This window comes from Pituophis catenifer, unplaced genomic scaffold (assembly GCF_029215685.1).
Source record: "Pituophis catenifer annectens isolate HBS135680 unplaced genomic scaffold, rPitCat1.0.hap2 SCAF_1, whole genome shotgun sequence".
In the NCBI taxonomy this organism is placed as follows: domain Eukaryota; kingdom Metazoa; phylum Chordata; class Lepidosauria; order Squamata; family Colubridae; genus Pituophis; species Pituophis catenifer.
This window is the reverse complement of record NW_027256881.1, coordinates 232836593-232853002: the sequence shown is the minus strand read 5'-3', so window position 1 is coordinate 232853002 and position 16410 is coordinate 232836593. Positions and strand designations below refer to the sequence as shown.

The window sequence follows — 16410 nt, the reverse complement described above, 5'->3', positions numbered from 1 at the left end:
CTAGGAGAGGGGTGGGTGCTAACTTCCTACAGATCTTTTGAATTTTTTCTTTGTCGTCAAATCTATCATCCTGCTTATTTCCAGAGTGAAATATGCAGTACCAAACACTTTCTATTGTATTGTATAAAAATACAAGGCAGGATTAAATTAAGCCAGATGTTGCATTTTATCAGGCCCACTGTGCAAGACAGATGAGCATAAGGCAAGCTGACAGTAGAGAAGAATACTAGATGGGTGGAAAGATTCAGCAAACTATTGCATAATAATTGCCGGCTCCTAAAACTGCATTTTATGGATATCACTTGAGTCAGTCGCGATTGTCAAGTGTAAAAATTTTGAAAGCTAAATGTTGTATGGTTACATGTTAGAACTTGGGTAGAAGTAATATTTAGGCAGCTGGACAAGAAAAGACTCCACAAATGAGTTAATTTTCTGGTAGCCTCAAATAACTATGAATGGCATAACAGTGGTGCTTCTTTCCCCCAAGTGCGATTCTGTATAAGATGGCTTTCATCTTTCTATCTGGGTTTCTATTCCAGATTTCCCAGAAATGTGCTGCCACTGCTGTGTTTTTAACCTGAACTGTTGGGTGCTCAAATAATAGACTTTTAACAAATCATTTATAAAGAGGCTCAAGACGCGTCGCCTAGACATAGGTTGTTTTTTACATATTGTATTTCATATATTATTATTTAAAATTGTGACCTATCCAGAGTCCCTCTGGAGTGGGGTAGTGTCTAAATCTAAAGAAATAAATAAATTAGAAGAAAACATGCTATTATGATGAAGTGTTCATAAGAGGACATTCAGATCACTCCTTTTATTCTAGATGCTCTCTTGCTCCCTTGGCTTGAAGGCTTGGCGCGTGGAAGTATTGTATTCTTAACTTGTTTGTTCCGTTTGAATAGAATGGGACTGAGTAATCTGATTTCCAGTACAAGCCTAACTGCAAATGGAGCAGATGACCTGTTGCTATCATGTCTACAAAGGAAAAAAAGCTGATTTTCTACAGAAAACTGAGGCACAAGTGCTAGATGTGCTTAACTGTTCAAGTGCTATCCCCCCTTCATATAAGAATGCACATACCATAAGACAGTTCCTCCTTATATGGCATTAGCGTTTGGCAGTGAACATGTTGACCTAGAACAGTGATAACTAAACTTTTTGCCATCATGTGCCAAAAGGGAGGGGACCACAGGGGGGTTGTCGTGCATGCGTGTGCCCACACCCATAATTCAATGCTCCCTCGGCGCCCCGCCCCCCACGCATGCACGTGACCCCCCGCACTCTCCCCGCTTTTGGCATGCGATGGCAAAAAGGTTCCCGGTGGGCCCGATAGGCCTGTTTTTTGCCCTCCCCAGGCTCCAGAGGCTTTCTTGGAGCCTGGGGACGGTGAAAACGGCCTTTCCCACCCCCCCACAGGCCTTCTGGAGGCCCCTCCGGTGAGCCCGGAAGGCCCAAAAATCAGCTGGCTAGCACACACATGTGCGCTGCAGCTGAGCTAGGGCAACGCTCACGTGCCCACAGATATGGCTACGCGTGCCACCCGTGGCACACGTATCATAGGTTTGCCATCACGGACCTAGAAGATCATAGATTTGGGGTATCTGAGTGCTCTGAAGCAAAACAAGGGTCACAGCTGCCTTTTAGATGCAGAAAATGCCAAAATCAAGTTGTTATGACTTATGAATATGGGGGTAAAATTTACACTGCCTAGAAAAAATTACTATCTGTTCTGACTTAATTACTATATATCAAGCCATCCACTTCTTCTATTTTTACCCAGAAATTCAAATACATTAACTCTTTTTCTTAGTGAACTATATGTGGGGGGTTTTTTGGGCCTATTTCTTCCTTATGTGAGCAACTTTTTATTAAAGGTTAGAAACATTACTAATAGAAATTATCATCTTGGGTAATGTTGGCTTTTACAATTGCCCATATTCTGACTCAGTGCAAATAATACAAGCATTTTTTTAATTGCCGGAAGGATAGCACATCCATCTACTGCAGAAAGCGTAATCTTGGAGCACTGTGAAGGTTTAACTATTTATAATACATAAGATCCTATGCTAATTAATGTCATAAAACAATTATTATTACAATTGTTTCAACTGGGAAAAGAGAGGGTCAAGGGGGATCTCTTGGATTCAGCAAAATAGCTCAGTTATGGCTTTTTCAAACCATATCTGATACCTCCAGCAGTGCAGGTTTTGGATTAACTGTGAGCTAGGTGGTCTCTGGTTTCTTTAAATAGGAAGGAAGAGTTTGTTAGGCATTCTCATCTTTTAATTCTTCCCAGGAACTGCAGTTGACTGTGAGGAAGAAAAAGATTTAAGCCCATTCCTATTAAGGTGAAGTCATCCATGATTCAGGAATCCCATCTACACAGATTCCTAGTTGAAGTCTATAATCAATCATTAGAGTTTTGATTTTTTTTTAAGGGGAGAATACTCTTGGATCTTGTCCAACTCTTGTCCAATTCGTTTCAAAAGACAATTTTGGTATCTGATTGTATCTTTTAAGTGTTGTAACCTTATAGCATGCCTTAGATTAGAAGTCTTAGGTCAGACTACCACTGACTACTAGATATTGGCTGAAGATATATTGGTATTTTTCATACAAAAGAAAGGTGAAATAATTTTTCTTCTTTTGGAAGAAAAATGCTGCTATAACTGTGGATGAGGAGAAGAAAAGAAGATGATAGCATTGAATAGTTGTTGAAGACAATAACTCTACTTCACTTTAGGCCATTGTTTTTGGATGAGGCAGATTCTGCATGAGGGGGTATTACAGTGGCACCAGGGTGGATTTGATTTAAATCGAGTCAATTTAAATCATGATTTATATCACTAGTAAAAAGACTTGATTTAAATCAACTCGATTTAAATCATAATTTTTAAAGAGCAACTGTCATCTCTGCTAATCCTTTGACCCACTGTTGACTCACCGATAGTCCCAGTGTTGCAGAATAGCCTTGTGCTACATAACTAAGCTCCATTTCATGCTGAATAAACTAAATTATTTATGTATCTTAAATAGAAAACTATCTTACGATAGATTTTTACCCCAAGTTTTTTATTAAAATAAATTCAATAAAAATCAAAAAAATCCGATTTAAATAAAAAAAATCTGATTTTTTTGATTTTTTTTAAAAAAATCATTGATTTTTATCCACCCTGAGTGGCACTAAAATTTTCAAGTGGTAGAAACAAGCTCCTAAAGATCCTTGGTGAGAATACATAATAAATGTTAACACAATAGAAAATGTGATTAGTAAAGCAGACATAAAGCAAAAGAATGAATTGGCAATCTATAGAACAGATAATGGGCAGACTACAAAAATGGCATGGTAGGTATTGAAGAACTAGCAATGGTGAGCATGGCAACTTTCAAATTATTTCCTTAAACTGGAAGATGAAATAGCTTTCTATAAGACTTTTTTCCATGCTGAAGGCATTGGGCTACATGACAGTAGAGATGATCTTCTGTTTTGCAGTTTCGCAACTTCCTAAATCAGTTTAAAAAATTAAAGCAGTCTTTATAAAAGTTGGATAGGGAAGGGGGACTATGAGGGACCAATGGAAGTGTTTGGGACCCACGGATAATATATTGCCTACCCAATATATGCCTGGCTAGGTGGCTAAGACGCTGAGCTTGTCAATCAGAAAGGTTGGCAGTTCAAATCCCTAGTATAGGTCTCATGTGTGAGCAGAAGATTGGACTAGATAACCTCCAAGGTCCCTTCCAACTCTGTTACTGTTACCTGTTACCCTTGATTTGAAAGAAGGCACCAAAATTAAGCAAGGGTTAGTTTGTACAGGTCTAAAAGGCCTCTGGGGAACTCAGAGTGGGATGGAGATGAAAGCAGGCTATACCTGAAAATGTCTCGAGTCAAGCTTAATTCCTTGTGACTTCATACAGCTTTCCAGGCAGAATATTCTTAATGCTTTGCCACTGTCTTCTATAGCCCTGGGATAGCCTGGTGGCCTCCCATCCAAATTCACACCAAATCTGACTTGCATAGCTCTTTTGAAATCAGCCAAGATCGACCAGCTTCTGTCACCTTACTCCGAAACCAGTCATACATCAGGAATCGGACGCGCTTAGAAGAAAGAAGAAGGGCGCCTATATAGCTTCGGGAAATTTCCTTCCTTCGTTAAATGTACTAGGGCTAGGCAATCGGTCGTACCAAGGGACACCTGCAGAGGGCTCCGACCCACAGCTTCCCTTCCGAAGTCCCCAGCAGGCCGAGCGGTGGCGGGTGGAGCCGATTACACTCTTTCCGAGGCGGGGTGGCCCCGGGTAGCGGCGTCCTGTTGGCCTCTGGTGCGGGTGCAAAGCATGCAGGTAGAGTAGAAGCGGGAAGCGCTTTTCGCGCCCCCAGCTCGTCCGCTGCGGGGAACAGAGATCGCTCGGAGGGCGGGCTCCGTTCGGGTGGGCGATCGCTGTCGGGTCGTCTAGTTCAGCGGGGAGGCAACCGTAGGGGAGACCCGTTTGGAGGGACCGGGATGGGGCGAGTCCCGCCTAATTCGCCTTTTTTTTCCCCCTTTCCAGACCAGCAAGCAAGCGGTGCAGGCGGCGGCGCAAGAGCTGCTGAAGTTTGTGCACCGCAGCCCGTCCCCTTTCCACGGTAAGGAAGGCATTCTGCGAAATCGGGACCTTTGCCGCCGACCCCGGTGTCACCAGAGAGAGGCCTTCCCTGGGTGGCTGTGCGCACCCTTGCCCGGCTATTAACCAGGTTTATGGTGCCTTTTCTTGAATCTCAGGCCTGGTCTCACAGTTAACATGTAAAAAACCTCTGTATACGCTTGATTTTTAAACATTGCCCCCTTTTCAGATTTTTTTTTAGAATATTCGCGCAGGATTAAAGTTAATGGACTAAAAAGCAAGTTGAATGAGGGATGTTTCTGCGTTTGATTTGCCAGTATTGTTACCATTTCTTTTTTCTTAACTCCTGTGGTTTTCCCTACTATTGTCTTTCTCCACCTCCACCCTCGCAAAATAATGTTTTCTTTTAGTGTCCCAATTCTTCTGTGCCACTGCAGTGTGAGAAATTATTAACTTGTCTTTTATCATACTTGTGAGCATTAGGTAGAACAAAGGATAACCTCCTTATTTCTTCCTGAGCCTTTATAATCTTTTTTTTCCCTGCAGAACTTTGTTCCTTGTCTTATCTGCAAGCCATGCTTAGCATAATTTGATATTGTTGAATCATTAACAGCACCTTAATTACTTCTTTGAAGCAGAAGCTCACACTTTTTAAAAAATATACAGAGACAATTTTTAATATCCTTAATCTTCCCTTCTCTATGCCCGTAGGATTTACTATAATTTGATAGTTGGCAGACTCCATCTTTAGAATGACACTTGTTATCAAACAACAAATTATCTTAACTATTTGAACAAAATTCATAATTTTGCCCAATCCTTTTCATTGCTGTTTTTCTCTCTCCTTTGTTTAAAAAAAGGTAGAAATTATATGTGCACTTTGCCGACAGATCTTATTATTGCTATCTTTTATAAATTGCTAGTAGAATGTTTGTGTACTTTTAATATTAATTTTTGTACCTGCATCAGAATTACTGAACTGTAACCTCTGAAGCAAAATAACACCATTTCTAAAGACTAAACATACTTACTTATTATACAGGTATTGTGGGCAGGAGCATCTGCAAGGGAAGCCAAAAGGGTTAGACGATGTAAGCATTCCCCCCTTTTGTATGTGCATTGTGCCATCACAATGTACGAAAAGGATGAAGCTTGCAGTAAAACACCTGCTTTCATCATTTTGACAAAAGTATCAGATTCTGCAGACGCCTCTGACTGTAGGCACATTCACACAAAAGATTAAGTTACTCAGGCAGTGTAACATAAGCATGCGCCATGGATACAAATTCCAGAAATGGTGGCTGCTTCAAAATAGTCAGGAAGCTTAACAGAAAAGCCACAAATTGGTTATTAAGGAGTTGTGTGGAAATGACCCTAGATGTTCATATTAAATAACCTAACTGGTTTAGCATATTTGCATCCACGTTTAGCATCCAGTGGTATTGGTTAAGGTCCTCTCCTCTGCATTAAAATGTTTTTTTTTTAATCTATTAAATCTGTATGCTGCCCATCTCACCAGCAGCAACCCTAGGTAGCTTATAGACATTCAACTAAAATGCACTATAAAATATTAAAACAATTAAATAAGGATCATAAACTTAAATTTCAAATAAATTTGAATTCAGTTAAAATTAAATTCAAATAAAACTAATCAGGATGGAGAGGAAGGGAGCAAAGTGTACATAGGGAGGGGGTGGGGTGTTACCTATTCCATTAGCCACCTCCAAAGTACTATATCCCCAATAGGACCCCAGGCTGGTTGGCATAGCCATGTCTTCAAGGCCTTTTGGAAAGCCAAAACAATCCATTTCAGGGGGAATGATGTTCTAGAGGGGGGGGGGCATAGTGGAAAAGGCTCTTCTGGACTTCGCCAGCCCCAAATCCTTGGCTGGCAGGGTCCACTGCATGCCCCTTCTGCCAGTGTGACTGGGGTGGAGTACTCCCATTGGAAATGTATTCATATACTCTTTTTAAAGCATGGCTTCAAAGAATCATTAAAATAAAATAAAAAGCTCTGTTCTTAGAATTTTTTAAAAAGAATCTTGGATTAGGGCACTGAAATTATGACGGGGAAATTTGGGAAGAACCTTTAGCAATACATTCTCTAACACGCCCAGAGTAAATATTGAGATTTCATGCTGATGAGGAATGTATTTAAAAATCCAAGATGTAAAATGCATCGTATTTGCACTATAGGTATATGCATCTCTTGCATGCAGACATGTATTTCTGATGTAACCGCTTTGTTTCTATCTAGCCTCTTTGCTTCTTAAGTAATTGTCTTATTTCATTTTGTAAGTATCTTGTACATTCGGTCTTGATCTTCAATCCAAAATGTAATAAACCAAAGTAACTGCATTAGACTTGGCAGAGGAAGATCACATCTTGAGGCCTTAGGGCCAAAGTTATGTTGACAGTCTCAGGACAACTTTCCTAATAATTATAATCCTAAAATTGCTCACCAGGTTTATTGACCTCCTGCAACTTTCAGTATTCTCAACTGGCTTGTCCAAAAGCTGGGTGACAATTTGGGGAATTGCAGTCCCGGCCCAGGCAGTAGTAGAAGGCTGCCCGAGGATAGCCAGGATAAGATCACCATCACACCATCTATTTCTAAGCTGGGTCAAACAATTCTGATAGCCTGATGAGCATCAGTAGAGTTGCATCGCATCCTGTTAATTTGGAGGTCACCCAGAATTGTGGAATTTTATACCAGATGCCTTTGCTGTTTCTTTTTGTGATTGCTTCTGCTTTTCCTTCCTGCAGTGGTTGCTGAATGTCGGAACCGCCTGCTTCAGGCTGGTTTCCAGGAACTGAAAGAAACTGAACACTGGGATATTAAGCCTGACAGAAAGGTGTGGAGAAGGAGGGACATAATGACTTTTCTGTACCTTGCTTCTGATTTATAGTTGTGTTGCCTTTATTTTGAAAGGGATGGAGGGTGGGGTGGAAGTACCTCCAGCTACTTCCCTGAGGGACAAAGCAAAATATTGATGTCTCCATTTCTTTCTGTACCTTTTTTTTTTTTGGCCTCAGTATTTTGTGACCCGAAACTTTTCAACGTTGGTTGCTTTTGCTGTGGGAGGACAATTCCAGCCAGGTAATGGCTTCACATTGGTTGGAGCTCACACTGACAGTCCCTGTCTGCGGGTAAGCAATGATGTAATCCTTATCTGATATTTTTGCTCTTGGCTGGATTTTTTTTCCTCCTTCTACTGATTATCTTAATTTTCCCTGCTATCACATTCCTCTGATTGTGCTTCAATCAGTACGGCTTCATCTTCTTTTCCTCTTAACAGCTACAATTTTCTGTATACTATTTCTGATACTTGTTGGAAGGATTTCTGTTTTTGTACTTAGAGCCCCATTCTTTTAAAAAATGATATTAAGATGCCACGTAGTAATTGAACATGGCTCTTGGGGGAGACCTGAGATTATGGTTGTGTCTCTTCTAGGTGAAACGGTCTTCAACATGTAACCAGGAAGGTACAGTCCAGGTGGCTGTGGAAACATATGGAGGTGGTATCTGGAACACCTGGTTTGACCGTGATCTCTCTGTGGCTGGAAGAGTAATTTTCAAGGTCAGTCCTGCCTGAATTCTTATTCTTCTACATTCTTAGATTTGTACATTTGGAAAAGAACTTGAGGCTCATTTCTTTCTCCATCCAGTATTATAAGGATGTCACATAAAAATCTACTCTTGTAATACCTCAGTGTGTGGCAACAACTCTAATGGATTTCTTGCAATGGACCCCAAGAAAACAGAACAAAAAACAGATATTCCACAGGAAATAGGGCAATTTTCCCAAGGTGTCTTAAGAAGGTATAGGTCTATAATGTGTATTAATGTGTATAAATATGTGTTGGCATTTAATGCTCCATCCAAATGTCAACGTTTATGTTGTAAAATAGATTTTCAGAGCCTTGTCTTGTAGAATACTTGTTTTATATTAATTTCTTGATTGGAAATAGAAGCATTAATATTACAGAGAGGGTCTGTAAGACCATATGTATGGTGCAAAGTCCGACTTTAATATTGTTTGAATGGAACTAAAAACCAAAAATGACTAATACATTCAAAATCTGATGTTACTTCTTTATCAGAGATGCAGATCTGTCCACCTCCACCTGAGCACAGAGCTTCCAAACAAAGCTGATTTTGTTTTTGTATAGAATTGCTTTATTAAGACATGCTGGTACAAGAGGGGAGATATAGGTGTGATTATAGCAGGGTGGATTTGATTTAAATCGAGTTGATTTAAATCACAATTTAAATCATGATTTAAATCACTAGTAAAAAGGCTTGATTTAAATCAACTCGATTTAAATCATAATTTTTAAAGAGCAACTGTCATCTCTGCTATTCCTTTGACCCACTGTTGACTCACCGATAGTCCCAGTGTTGCAGAATATACAGCCTCATGCTACATAACCAAGCTCATTTCATGCTGAATAAACTAAATTATTTATGTATCTTAAATAGAAAACTATCTTACGATAGATTTTTACCCCAAAAGTTTTTTATTAAAATAAATTCGATAAAAATCAAAAAAATCCGATTTAAATCAAAAAAATCTGATTTTTTTGATTTTTTAAAAAAAAATCATTGATTTTTATCCACCCTGGATTATAGTACTAATGTAATGGAACATTAGTTATTTGCACATGTTCAGAGAAGTTAATGTTCTCTTCATTTAATATGCCTGGAAACAAAAATTGCTGTTGTTTGCAATTTGGAATATATGGACAAGTGACAGAAATAAAAATATGTCTGTTTATTTTCTGTCTGGATGAGAAAATTGTTCTTAAATTATATTAAATTGGGTGCCAGATACCTTTTTTCCTTTTGTCTTTAAAAAAATTCTGTTGCTGCAAATGCCCATTTTTAAACTTAAAAATTTAAAGAGTCTTTAAAGGGGTGCTCTGCATACCTAATAAATAGATATTAACTTTAGATAGGTACATTTGTGTATATAGAGTTGCAAGACTGCTGTAAGCGATGGTGGGATTCAGCCAGTTTGCACCTATTCTGGAGAACCGGTTGTTAACTTTCTAAGCAGTTCGGAGAACCTGTTGTTGGAAGAAATCTTACTTTGTTTTTTTCCACTTTACAGGGCTAATCCTGTAAGGAAGGCAGGAAGGAAACATTCTGGTGGTGTTTCTAGCCTAAACTTTATTGCCCTGCTTATAGAAACTACCTCTCTGGTTAACCCTTATTACATTGTAACAGTAAGGTGAAGCGCCCATCGACGTGAGTGACATTGAGTTGGCCACACCCACATGGTCACATGACCACCGAGCCACGCCTACCCAGCTGATCATTAGGGCAGAGAACCGGTTGTTAAATTATTTGAATCCCACCACTGGCTGTAAGTATTAGGTTTAGTTTTGAAACCAGTATGTGACATCAACAAAACCTCTTAAGGATTCCCTGGGAATTCATTAAAACTAGGGATTTAAACTTAAAGTTTAAAATATTTGCCTTTTAGTGTCCTCTGTCTAACTCGCTTCCCATTTTAGTTTCCAAAATTACATTTCCCATGTTACTCAGAGGAGCAAAGCATATATTCTGCCATGAGAAATACTCCTCAAGTGTCAAATGTTGCTTGAGATTCAAAACTCAAGAGGAAAAAGAGAAGAAAATCTTTTTACTGCATCTTAAAAATAAGTTTAGCAAGGCTGTGTTTGATTGCTCTTGGAGGAATGGTGGGAAATTAATTTTATCTTCTTAGGTTTGAAAAAATAATACAGGAAATTGCGCATTGCATCTGATAATAAATAGGGAAAATAAAATTGCAGCTAGAACCTGTTTATTATAAACAGACTACTTTTGAGAAGACTTGCACACAGTAGTAATTTTCCAGGAGTATGAAATGAGTTTTGCCTTTATTCATGATGTTCTCGTGTTTTTAAGAACATCTGAAAATACATTCAAAATTTACGCCTAGGGATATGCAGTGCTTTGGATTGGAAACAGAAGGGAACATGGGAGTGCATATTGTGCGTAAGGCTCTGTGTCCCTTCCAAAATACTTTTTTTTTTGCTTCAGATTTAAACTGCTGCACACCCATGCAAAACTCTAGAAGGCTAGGATAGGAATTTCAGCAGTTGGCAAAGATGCATTCAGTGAGCTGCTAGTCTCTTTGTTTACCAACACTTGTCCCTCTTGACATGTGGTTTCTCAGGTACATACAGGATTTTTATTTCTTTAGGTCTGCTGTGTGAGAAGGGGACTCGTGAAACCTTTAGGATTTCAATATGTATAAGGAATATGGAGCCATAGAAAATACTGAATCAAGTCCTTTGGGCTTCAAGTTTAGTAGAAACACACATACCAAGAGTTTGTTTATGCGGCAGGTTTATGCATCACATTATTTGAATTGGGATATGTTGAAAAAACATGATTCACACATGATGAGGAAGTATAAATTAGGATTTGCAAACAATAATGATTGCATTTGTACAATATGCAATCGCTTGGGATCGGCTAACTGGAAGGATTGCCTTTTTCCAAGAATCTCTACCCATCCAACTCAATCTAGCAGAATGGGCATGCTGCAGATCCCTTCAGCCGAAGGGGACTAGATGGGCTTTTTCTGCTTTGGTTCCTGCCCTATGGAACATTTTCCTTTTGGAGATTAGAATGGTTCCAAACCTGGTAGCCTTTCGTAAAGCCCTAAAACCTGGCCATGTTCCTGACCTTGGGCTGCTGAATGTGTCAAGAGCCCCCTTTCCTGGTTTTATTGCTAACTGGCCAACTATCTCAGCTGCTATGTATATTTATTTTTGATGTTTTCATTGTTTTTTCTTATGTTAAAATGTTTTTAATGACTTACTTGTAGTATATTTTTTGAATTGTAAACTTTCCAAAGTCATTGGTTGAGATGGGTGGCTATAAAAAAATGAATGAATGAATGAATGAAAACCCAAAGAAGCTCTGTTACAACCAGCATATAGCATGCCAACTATAAACATATGCCAATAAGAAGCCTGCAAGTGTAGATGATCTCTGCCTTGCATTCTCCATATGTTATTCCCAGAATTTCATGCCATGAAGATGGCTGGCAATTGTGGGAGCTCCATTTCCAATATATCTGGATCACCAAATTACGTGAAACTAGTTTAAGGACTTGAAAATTTATCAAACGGTCAATAACTTCTAGATGAAGAGGTGAAGGCACTAAAGTATGGTAATATTCTTGCTGAATGGAGATGGATAAAGATTGGTTCTAAAACTTGGTATTTCTTTCTGTGTTGAAATCAGCACACATTTCATTATGTGCTACCTCGAGTATTTCTGCTTAAGCAGACTAATCTCTGAAGAATAAAGTTTGTTGCACAAAAAAATAGAGTCCTGTGGAATTTTTGTAGCTTTGTAAGTCAATAACAGTTCATGAAAAGTTCATCTTGAAAAGAACTTGAGACTGAAATAGATACGGTATAATACAAAGGATTTGTCTTCAAATCACCAGTTTCTTATTTGGCAGCATTGTTCTTAAGGATTGTTGCATTTCCTCTTTAGCAGCCACTAAACACTGAGGCTGGGAAATTAAAAATAAAAACTCTTCTGTTAAAAATCAGAGCCATGAAATTCCCCATCTCTTCTTAGTTAAAGTTCAATGATGCGTTTATTTGGACCATTGGAACTTATTTTCTTTTGATAACAAAGCTAAGACAGAATTACTTGCTGGAACTGTTTCCTGAAGAAACTGTGTAGCTTTCCTCTGTGCTACCCTTTTTTTCATCATGAGATTTATAATCATGGAGATCAAACAACAATTGTTCTATACTTTTTTCTTTTTCGCTGCAGGACCTGTCCACAGGGCGGCTGGAGCAACAGCTAGTGAGGGTGGAACAGCCCATTCTCCGCATCCCAAATTTGGCCATCCATCTCCAGCGCAATGTGAATGAGAGCTTTGGACCAAACACTGAGCAACACCTGTGAGAGAGTAAACAGTCCTTGTCCTGCACTGTCTCAGACAAGGAGCCTTTCTTGGAAGCTGTTATGTTGGGTCTAGTCAGCTGGTCAGCCTTTAGGATCCCAGGAGCCCCGTTTATCGATTTCCTTTTCTAGCAAGAGCTACAGTGCAAAGGAGCTTTGCTGGGTTAGACCAAAACTGTATTTATTGCAATAGCAATAGAACTTAGACTTATATACCGCTTTATAGTGCTTTTACAGCCCTCTCTAAGCGGTTTACAGAGTCAGCATATTGCCCCCAACAATCTGGGTCCTCATTTTACCCACCTCGGAAGGATGGAAGGCTTAGTCAACCTTGAGCCAGTGAGATTTGAACTGCTGAACTGCAGCTAGCAGTCAGCTGCAGTACTGCATTCTAATCACTGCGCCACCTCGGCTCTGTATGTTGTTGTGTTGTTAACACACTGTCAAACTAAATGGCTCTAGGAAGTCCACAAAAAGCAAAGCACAAGTGTGATAGTTCAGGCCCCCTACTATTCTTCACCAGTTGGGGAACAACCTTGTATGTTTATTAAATGTATATGTGTACTCTGTGCTATGTGTCGTAGTACTGAATCCCGCAGATTAACTCTACGCTGTGGACAAAAGTTCTGATTGTCCCACACACGCACACACACACACACACACACACTCACACACACTCACACAGAGAGTAATCTTTTATTGTGTACGATTCTGGAGGAAGAATGTTGCAGTTTTATCAAAGTTTGTAAGTGGGATTCAGGAAGGGCTTTTGCCAATGTGGCATTCTGAGTTGCTAAACACTTCTCCAAGAGATCTGCCTTAAGGCTTTCCCCTGCATCTTTTCTCTTCTCTTTTAGTAAAACCAAATAATCCTCTGGCAAACAAAGCATGAATTATCCGCTTTCAATATATATGATCCTGCTTTTATTACGAGCCCTTTTGATTTCTCTTGGTTAAGGTAGTTGCTATTAAAGTAGAGTCCACCTTAAAATAAGCATATGTAAAGTTATAATGTTGGACCAGATTAACTCAGAGCAGATTTCTTGAACCTGTGGAGTATAAGTATTGCTATTCTGTCCCGTTCCCTGCTGGACAGAATAGAATCATGAGCAAGAGTGTCTTCATTCAAGAGCACCCAGCTAAAAGACTGCTAGAAAGGGAAGGCTTGATTCATTTCTTGGCAATTCACTCCATGGGTTGAATACTACTTTTCAGATGATCTTTGGTTCAGAATGCTCCCACAGATGGGAGCGATTTTTAGTGATTTCCCATCTTCCTGCCTTTCAATTTCTCCTATCCTAGAGGACCCACAGTCCTTTGGAACAGTTACTGAGATGGGGAAGGAAGGCTACAAGTTCATGAAAAGTTATGAAGGTTGTCTCTTCCTCCAGTCAGCTAGCAGCCTTTCTCCTCTGCCTTGGAAACCTCTCAGGATCTGACCGTGATCTTCACACTTTTACTTGAGGGCTTAGCTTGCATTTGTAGTAACTGAATAGAAGGATGGAGTCTGCCAGGGGAATAGAGTTCATCTCACAGTAATTTTTTTGGGGGGGAGGGGCGGACATACTCACATTTTCTTTCAGAAAACTGCATCTGTATTCAAAGGAGCCTTGTTCTGTCTAGAAGTGGTGAACAAGACCTCTCCTACTACTATCCAGGCTGTTCTCTAGCTCTTGGATGCTTTAGGAGTACTCTCTCTGAATGTAATGATGGCAGAGAATCCTGAGAAAAATAGGAGAAATATCTAGAGTAGTTTTCCAAACATCCCCTCCTTTAGGTCAATTGGACTAGATCCCCATCTCTCCCCAGTATTTTGCAGATTGAGAATAACAGATGATGTAATCCAGGATTTCTGGACACTACCTCCATGGGGGATGAAAAGTGTATAACTTATTAGCTACATGCAAGGTGTTCTGCTTGCTTCCTCAGCTCTGAATTCTGCTAGCTCTGTAGCTTTAACTTCTAAGATTCTCTAGGGAGCAACTCATAACAGCCAATTCGTTGGCTTTTCACAGGGTTCCAATTCTGGCCACTCAAGTCCAGGATATATTGGAGAAGGGAGACTCTGTAAAAGAAGACAGCTGCACCCAATCTTTCCAGGTAAGATAGATTGGATAAGGAGTGCAGTAGACTCATCAGTCTGTGTCAGTCATAAGCTGTTGCTGAGAAAGGGGACATGTGAAGGAAAGCCTGACTCCATTACCATAGAGTGTTTCCCAGGATGTTGCGCATTTCTAACTTCTCTTTTTCTACCAGAATCGCCATGCTCCAATTCTGATCTCCCTTCTCTGCTCCCAGCTGGATGTGAAACCTGAACAATTGGTGGAGATGGAACTGTGTTTAGTAGATACCCAGCCCCCAGTAAGCACAGCTTTATTTTTATTTTTTTGCATTGCTACATAATGAGTTGGGGTGGAGGTTCATTCATGTGGCTTGTGTTTAGACAGCCCTACTTTTTGAAGGGCGGGTTGCAAAAGAGATGAAATCATGTTTTTCTGTAATACAGCTTGAGTTTCTAGAAATTCCATTAAGTGAGATTTGTCAGGAGGTTGAGATTTACTCCACCTTCATATTCTGCTTTGTTTTCATTTATTTGCTCACACATAGACAGTATGAGAGATACATAGATGAGGGTATACTAGGAAGGACAAAAACGTTTCCCAAAATTATGGTGATGCAGCTGCCAAGAAGGTAACTGATGTTTGAGAAAGTATTAACAAGAGCAAAAGAATGAGAAATAATTCTTGTGTTTTACCTTGGTTATGCCTGCCTTGGTTATACCCCTTTTAGGGTGTTGTGTCCAGTTCTGAACATTGCAATGCAATCAAAATGGATCTCAAACAATTTAAGATAAGACAGTGAGGGGCTTGGAAACCCAAGTCCTATGAGGAAAGTTTATTCGTTTGCTTATGAGTTTTGTCCACTGTCTGAAATCTAATGTATTCTAGGCAGTTTACAGAACTGGTTTAAGATTGAGAGGAAGTATAATAGCAGTCCATAAGATTGCCAAATAGACTTCTTTGTCATCTCTAAGGGCAAGACGAGAGCCATTGGATTGAATCTGTAGGGATATAGGCTCAAGTTAGATATTCAGAGAATTTTTTTAACAATAGCAGTAGTCAGCTGGGCTACCTCGGAACATGGTATGTTTCTCCTTAGTGTAGTCTTCAAGCAGAGAAAAGATAGCCATCAGGCCAAAGTGCTTTAGCAGATCCTATAAGCGGGGCATTAAATTATATGTCCTCCAAGTTCCCTGTCAATTGTATCATTTTTTTTTTTTTTTTTGCCCCATGACTTCCCCATAGACACTGGGTGGTGCCTTCAATGAATTCATATTCTCTCCTCGCCTGGATAACCTCCACAGCTGCTACTGTGCCCTGCAGGTAAGTAACTTAAGTGACGGGATATCAGGAGGCAGTGCTGCTTTCTTGTTGCTGTGCTGCTATCTCAGCACCCAGGAAAGGGCTACACCGGAACGTACACCATGTTTCTGCATGTTAATTACATGTAGTAACTAACTATAAGTAACTATAAGAGCCGAAGTGGCGCAGTGGTTAGAGTGCAGTACTGCAGCTACTTCAGCTGACTGCTAGTTCAGCAGATCAGTGGATCATATCTCACCGGCTCAAGGTTGACTCAGCCTTCCATCCTTCCGAGGTGGGTAAAATGAGGACCCAGATTGTTAGGGGGCAATATGCTATTTAGTATACTGTCTTGTAAGCCGCCCAGAGTCCTTGGAGAATGGGCGGCATAGAAATATGACTAATAAAAATATAATAAATAAATAGTCCTTGACTTACGACCATTCCTAGTCACTGAAGAAATGGACTTATGATGAGTCTTCGCAACTGTTGCAG

At 39.9% G+C, this 16410-nt stretch overlaps 1 protein-coding gene across 2 annotated transcripts in view; it reads left to right on the top strand.

The window, feature by feature from the left end:
• The window catches only part of DNPEP (aspartyl aminopeptidase), a 48654-nt gene that overhangs the window by 21971 nt on the left and 10273 nt on the right, over positions 1-16410 (top strand). Inside the window, exons 1-9 of one of the 2 annotated variants that reach the window (XM_070956635.1) lie at positions 4278-4350; positions 4558-4633; positions 7378-7466; positions 7648-7761; positions 8067-8192; positions 12422-12552; positions 14569-14653; positions 14810-14914; positions 15859-15936. In XM_070956635.1, coding sequence (XP_070812736.1) covers positions 4345-4350; positions 4558-4633; positions 7378-7466; positions 7648-7761; positions 8067-8192; positions 12422-12552; positions 14569-14653; positions 14810-14914; positions 15859-15936 — 810 coding nt within the window. In that variant the 5' untranslated portion in view covers positions 4278-4344. Of the gene's footprint in view, positions 1-4277; positions 4351-4557; positions 4634-7377; positions 7467-7647; positions 7762-8066; positions 8193-12421; positions 12553-14568; positions 14654-14809; positions 14915-15858; positions 15937-16410 lie in introns of those variants that run through there. The other variant, XM_070956610.1, reaches the window with a different exon arrangement.